Source organism: Nanorana parkeri, unplaced genomic scaffold, assembly GCF_000935625.1.
Source record: "Nanorana parkeri isolate BGI_ZX_2015 unplaced genomic scaffold, ASM93562v1 scaffold3428, whole genome shotgun sequence".
Classification (NCBI taxonomy): domain Eukaryota; kingdom Metazoa; phylum Chordata; class Amphibia; order Anura; family Dicroglossidae; genus Nanorana; species Nanorana parkeri.
Window position 1 is genome coordinate 42,335 of NW_017309696.1, and position 6,938 is coordinate 49,272.

The 6,938-nt window shown below is 59.8% G+C and overlaps 2 protein-coding genes across 2 annotated transcripts in view; one reads left to right on the forward strand and one right to left on the reverse strand.

The window, feature by feature from the left end:
• Positions 1–1,194, forward strand: part of LOC108803126 — a 4,436-nt gene extending 3,242 nt beyond the window's left edge. The window contains exon 4 of the mRNA XM_018574964.1: positions 988–1,194. Within this exon, the coding sequence (XP_018430466.1) occupies positions 988–1,194 (207 nt within the window). The remainder of the gene's footprint in view (positions 1–987) is intronic.
• SVBP (small vasohibin binding protein) overlaps positions 1–3,200 on the reverse strand; it is a 12,607-nt gene extending 9,407 nt beyond the window's left edge. Inside the window, exon 1 of the mRNA XM_018574967.1 lies at positions 3,059–3,200. Within this exon, the coding sequence (XP_018430469.1) occupies positions 3,059–3,172 (114 nt within the window). The 5' untranslated portion in view covers positions 3,173–3,200. The remainder of the gene's footprint in view (positions 1–3,058) is intronic.
• Between the last annotated feature and the right edge of the window lie 3,738 nt (positions 3,201–6,938).

Sequence of the window (6,938 nt, forward strand, 5' to 3'; positions counted from 1 at the left end):
TGTTAAGTGACACTTAACCCATTGGCTTCATGTGTTATGGTGAGGAATGCTGTGATTGGCTGTAACCCGGAGCAACCGGACAGAGCAATGAATAATCGCTTCTGATTGGGTGCTGGGAGGTACCGCAGAGCGCTAGGAGGGCCGCCATTGCTGAAAATACCCGGCGCCTGGCTGCCTGACCTCCACACTGCGAGTCTCTGACCCGGGACCAGAGGTCCTGACTGGCACAACTGTCACCGGGTGAGCATAACAGCCAGGCAAGGAGCATTTTCAAGAGATCCCAAGGTCTGGGGCTACAGAACACCTCCCCCCTCGCCATAATACGGGGGGAGGTGCTCTGTAGTCCATGTAACTGATAAAGAGTTCAGAGCAAACCGCAACGCGAGTCCAAAACCAGCCGAAGCGACTTCCTCAGACAGAGGACAGGAAGTCATCCTCCCCACTGGAGGGATTTACTGTCACTTCCTGTCCCTGACCGAGGTTCTAGCCCTCTCACTTCCTGCCCCAGGGATAGGGGGGGTCAGTGATTGGAAATCTCTATGCTGGGGTCAGAGGCAACAACAGAAACACACCATCAGTACAGCGGGTAGGTTAGAACCTGTGTCTTCCTGTCCTGTTCCCCTCACTTCCTCTCCAAGTGCCCCCTGTTCCCCTCACTTCCTCTCCAAGTGCCCCGTTCCCCTCACTTCCTGTCCTGATCAACACTGTTCCTCTTCCTTCCTATCCTGGTGACTCCTTGTTCATCTCACTTCCTGTCCTGATGACCCCTGTCCCTCTCACTTCCTGTCCTGATGACCCCTGTCCCTTTCACTTCCTGTCCTGATGACCCCTGTCCCTCTCACTTCCTGTCCTGATGACCCCTGTCCCTCTCACTTCCTGTCCTGATGACCCCCTATCCCCATCACTACCTCTCCTTAAGAACCCGTTCCTTTTTATCTCTTGTACTGGTGACCCCTGTTCATCTCACTTCCTGTCCTGGTGTCACAGGGAAGGAAGAGTAAGTCTCCTCGCAGGGGTTCCAATCCTCCCGCACGCCGTCCAGACCTAGAAGAGGAAACTCCGGCTGGATCCCCCTCCGGGGTGTGTGACCGTCACATTCCCGTACCCCCCGGACTGCATCCAACAGGAAACCTGGAACTTCGCTGTACATTCATACACTCGGGGACACCAGCCGGCCTGACCTCAGTCATGTGACAATAAATCATCCAATAGAGCTCTGGGACTGGCGACAACACAATGTCAGCCGGTGGGTTCTGTAATCCCGCCCCCTGGTCTCTGACCTCCTTCTGGTGTTCCCGATCCCGCCCCCTGGCCCGTGATCTTATCCTGGTGTTCCCGCCCCCTGGCCTGTGATCTTATCCTGGTGTTCCCGCCCCCTGGCCTGTGATCTTATCCTGGTGTTCCCGCCCCCTGGCCTGTGATCGGTGATCTCTTCCTGGTGTTCCCGATCCCGCCCCCTGGCCTGTGATCTCTTCCTGGTGTTCCCGATCCCACCCCCTGGCCTGTGATCGGTGATCTCTTCCTGGTGTTCCCGATCCCGCCCCCTGGCCTGTGATCTCTTCCTGGTGTTCCCGATCCCACCCCCTGGCCTGTGATCGGTGATCTCTTCCTGGTGTTCCCGATCCCGCCCCCTGGCCTGTACCTGTCCCTCTCACTTCCTGTCCTGATGACCCCTGTCCCTCTCACTTCCTGTCCTGATGACCCCCTATCCCCATCACTACCTCTCCTTAAGAACCCGTTCCTTTTTATCTCTTGTACTGGTGACCCCTGTTCATCTCACTTCCTGTCCTGGTGTCACAGGGAAGGAAGAGTAAGTCTCCTCGCAGGGGTTCCAATCCTCCCGCACGCCGTCCAGACCTAGAAGAGGAAACTCCGGCTGGATCCCCCTCCGGGGTGTGTGACCGTCACATTCCCGTACCCCCCGGACTGCATCCAACAGGAAACCTGGAACTTCGCTGTACATTCATACACTCGGGGACACCAGCCGGCCTGACCTCAGTCATGTGACAATAAATCATCCAATAGAGCTCTGGGACTGGCGACAACACAATGTCAGCCGGTGGGTTCTGTAATCCCGCCCCCTGGTCTCTGACCTCCTTCTGGTGTTCCCGATCCCGCCCCCTGGCCCGTGATCTTATCCTGGTGTTCCCGCCCCCTGGCCTGTGATCTTATCCTGGTGTTCCCGCCCCCTGGCCTGTGATCGGTGATCTCTTCCTGGTGTTCCCGATCCCGCCCCCTGGCCTGTGATCTCTTCCTGGTGTTCCCGATCCCACCCCCTGGCCTGTGATCGGTGATCTCTTCCTGGTGTTCCCGATCCCGCCCCCTGGCCTGTGATCTCTTCCTGGTGTTCCCGATCCCACCCCCTGGCCTGTGATCGGTGATCTCTTCCTGGTGTTCCCGATCCCGCCCCCTGGCCTGTGATCTCTTCCTGGTGTTCCCGATCCCACCCCCTGGCCTGTGATCGGTGATCTCTTCCTGGTGTTCCCGATCCCGCCCCCTGGCCTGTGATCTCTTCCTGGTGTTCCCGATCCCACCCCCTGGCCTGTGATCGGTGATCTCTTCCTGGTGTTCCCGATCCCACCCCCTGGCCTGTGATCAGTGATCTCTTCCTGGTGTTCCCGATCCCACCGCCCGGCCTGTGAGTGGTGTCCCCTCTACAGACCTGGCTGCATGTTACAGACAACACTGTGCCTACTGCAACATTAAACTGCCTTAGAACAATGGCAGTCGGTTGCTATGGACAACACAAAACACTCCAACTGCAATAGCCAGCTATTATTGCGCTGGGTGTAGCAAGATGGCCGACCACAGAAACAAGAAACGATCACTTTTAGAGATTATGGGTGTAGCAAGATGGTAGACAGCCGAGTAAAATAGAGTGGGTTACTAAGATGGCGGGCACACGGGTGCAAACGTAAAGGCGATGTAGCAAGATGGCGAAAACAACCGATAACATAAGCGAGGGTGTAGTAAGATGGCGGACTCAGCCATAAAGCTATATGCGGGTGTAGTAAGATGCCGGACAGAGCACAACAATGGGCGGAATGGCAGCGGGTACCTCAGCTCTTTGGCGCTGTTTCAGCTCCTGCTGGGCGCTCTTCTGTTTGGCTTTCTCCAGCCGGCTCAGGGACTCTTTGGATTTGGATTTATCTTTGCGGCCTGCGGGATCCATGGCAACCAACGCGTGTAGCTTTCCGCCAGTGAGATCCGCTGCGCGTCGCCGAGCTCGAGTCACACTGCGCAGGCACGGGCCTCTCCCTAGGCGCGAGCCCAGCAAACCACGCATGCGCAGCAGTCTCCTCTATAAACCGAGCTGTCCACTGGACCTGGGGTGGTAATAATAAGAATGTGATTGGAGGAGGAGGAGCCTCATTTATATCTCTGTTGCCCCCAGCAATTAATGAGAAGGCAGGACCAAATGTGATCGTTATGGGTGGAGTTAGGTCTCTCACTTGGACCCCCCTCCTTGTACCTCATGGGCAGTCCCACAGTAATGCCCCGCCCTCAAGATTCCTGGCCCCGCCTCTTCTGGTGCATATAAAATGTTGTGCAGAAATACTCAACTCCATCAGAATTTTGGTGTCTAATGGGGGGGGTTCCCGTCACTTCCTGTCCAAAAGACACAACAGGAAGAGAGAGAAAATCTCCCAAAGTGAGGAAATCCCGCCCTTTGCACAGTTGTCACCAGAACAGGTGTCCCCATTGGAAGATTTCCCCTCACTTCCTGTTCTAGTGACAACTGTAACACTGGGACTGAGACTGAAGGGCCCCAATACAAGATCAGAGGAGGAGAGAGGGACAACTGAGGAGGAGAGAGGGACAACTGAGGAGGAGAGAGACAACCGAGGAGGAGAGAGACAACCGAGGAGGAGAGAGACAACTGAGGAGGAGAGCGGGACAACTGAGGAGGAGAGAGACAACCGAGGAGGAGAGAGACAACCGAGGAGGGGAGAGGGACAACCGAGGAGGGGAGAGGGACAACCGAGGAGGAGAGAGGGACAACTGAGGAGGAGAGAGGGACAACGGAGGAGGAGAGAGACAACAGAGGAGGAGAGAGAGACAACCGAGGAGGAGAGAGACAACCGAGGAGGAGAGAGACAACAGAGGAGGGGAGAGGGACAACCGAGGAGGAGAGAGACAACTGAGGAGGAGAGAGACAACCGAGGAGGAGAGCGGGACAACTGAGGAGGAGAGAGACAACCGAGGAGGAGAGAGACAACCGAGGAGGGGAGAGGGACAACCGAGGAGGAGAGAGAGACAACCGAGGAGGAGAGAGGGACAACCGAGGAGGAGAGAGGGACAACCGAGGAGGAGAGAGGGACAACCGAGGAGGAGAGAGGGACAACTGAGGAGGAGAGAGACAACCGAGGAGGAGAGAGACAACCGAGGAGGAGAGAGAGAACCGAGGAGGAGAGAGGGACAACCGGGGAGGAGAGAGAGACAACTGGGGAGGAGAGAGACAACCGAGGAGGAGAGAGGGACAACCGAGGAGGGGAGAGGGACAACCGAGGAGGGGAGAGGGACAACCGAGGAGGGGAGAGGGACAACCGAGGAGGGGAGAGGGACAACCGAGGAGGGGAGAGGGACAACCGAGGAGGGGAGAGGGACAACCGAGGAGGGGAGAGGGACAACCGAGGAGGGGAGAGGGACAACCGAGGAGGGGAGAGGGACAACCGAGGAGGGGAGAGGGACAACCGAGGAGGGGAGAGGGACAACCGAGGAGGGGAGAGGGACAACCGAGGAGGGGAGAGGGACAACCGAGGAGGGGAGAGGGACAACCGAGGAGGGGAGAGGGACAACCGAGGAGGGGAGAGGGACAACCGAGGAGGGGAGAGGGACAACCGAGGAGGGGAGAGGGACAACCGAGGAGGGGAGAGGGACAACCGAGGAGGGGAGAGGGACAACCGAGGAGGGGAGAGGGACAACCGAGGAGGGGAGAGGGACAACCGAGGAGGGGAGAGGGACAACCGAGGAGGGGAGAGGGACAACCGAGGAGGGGAGAGGGACAACCGAGGAGGGGAGAGGGACAACCGAGGAGGGGAGAGGGACAACCGAGGAGGGGAGAGGGACAACCGAGGAGGGGAGAGGGACAACCGAGGAGGGGAGAGGGACAACCGAGGAGGGGAGAGGGACAACCGAGGAGGGGAGAGGGACAACCGAGGAGGGGAGAGGGACAACCGAGGAGGGGAGAGGGACAACCGAGGAGGGGAGAGGGACAACCGAGGAGGGGAGAGGGACAACCGAGGAGGGGAGAGGGACAACCGAGGAGGGGAGAGGGACAACCGAGGAGGGGAGAGGGACAACCGAGGAGGGGAGAGGGACAACCGAGGAGGGGAGAGGGACAACCGAGGAGGGGAGAGGGACAACCGAGGAGGGGAGAGGGACAACCGAGGAGGGGAGAGGGACAACCGAGGAGGGGAGAGGGACAACCGAGGAGGGGAGAGGGACAACCGAGGAGGGGAGAGGGACAACCGAGGAGGGGAGAGGGACAACCGAGGAGGGGAGAGGGACAACCGAGGAGGGGAGAGGGACAACCGAGGAGGGGAGAGGGACAACCGAGGAGGGGAGAGGGACAACCGAGGAGGGGAGAGGGACAACCGAGGAGGGGAGAGGGACAACCGAGGAGGGGAGAGGGACAACCGAGGAGGGGAGAGGGACAACCGAGGAGGGGAGAGGGACAACCGAGGAGGGGAGAGGGACAACCGAGGAGGGGAGAGGGACAACCGAGGAGGGGAGAGGGACAACCGAGGAGGGGAGAGGGACAACCGAGGAGGGGAGAGGGACAACCGAGGAGGGGAGAGGGACAACCGAGGAGGGGAGAGGGACAACCGAGGAGGGGAGAGGGACAACCGAGGAGGGGAGAGGGACAACCGAGGAGGGGAGAGGGACAACCGAGGAGGGGAGAGGGACAACCGAGGAGGGGAGAGGGACAACCGAGGAGGGGAGAGGGACAACCGAGGAGGGGAGAGGGACAACCGAGGAGGGGAGAGGGACAACCGAGGAGGGGAGAGGGACAACCGAGGAGGGGAGAGGGACAACCGAGGAGGGGAGAGGGACAACCGAGGAGGGGAGAGGGACAACCGAGGAGGGGAGAGGGACAACCGAGGAGGGGAGAGGGACAACCGAGGAGGGGAGAGGGACAACCGAGGAGGGGAGAGGGACAACCGAGGAGGGGAGAGGGACAACCGAGGAGGGGAGAGGGACAACCGAGGAGGGGAGAGGGACAACCGAGGAGGGGAGAGGGACAACCGAGGAGGGGAGAGGGACAACCGAGGAGGGGAGAGGGACAACCGAGGAGGGGAGAGGGACAACCGAGGAGGGGAGAGGGACAACCGAGGAGGGGAGAGGGACAACCGAGGAGGGGAGAGGGACAACCGAGGAGGGGAGAGGGACAACCGAGGAGGGGAGAGGGACAACCGAGGAGGGGAGAGGGACAACCGAGGAGGGGAGAGGGACAACCGAGGAGGGGAGAGGGACAACCGAGGAGGGGAGAGGGACAACCGAGGAGGGGAGAGGGACAACCGAGGAGGGGAGAGGGACAACCGAGGAGGGGAGAGGGACAACCGAGGAGGGGAGAGGGACAACCGAGGAGGGGAGAGGGACAACCGAGGAGGGGAGAGGGACAACCGAGGAGGAGAGAGACAACCGAGGAGGAGAGAGAGACAACTGAGGAGGAGAGAGAGACAACTGAGGAGGAGAGGGACTTGCTGCTCCCCATAAATCTGCACAGTCTTGGCAGTGGGTGGGTGAGTTCAGGGACGGGAGTTGAGGGTTAATATGATATCGGGAGTTGCAGTGTCCCTCCAATCAGAGGAGAGATCGGCCTCCTCAGGTGTCCCGGGCTGGGATGGCGGTGACAATGATTTATCTCTGCCGGCCCCTCCTCAGGTTAAACTTCAACCACACAGAAGGTGTCATCACCGGAGCCGAGCGGACTG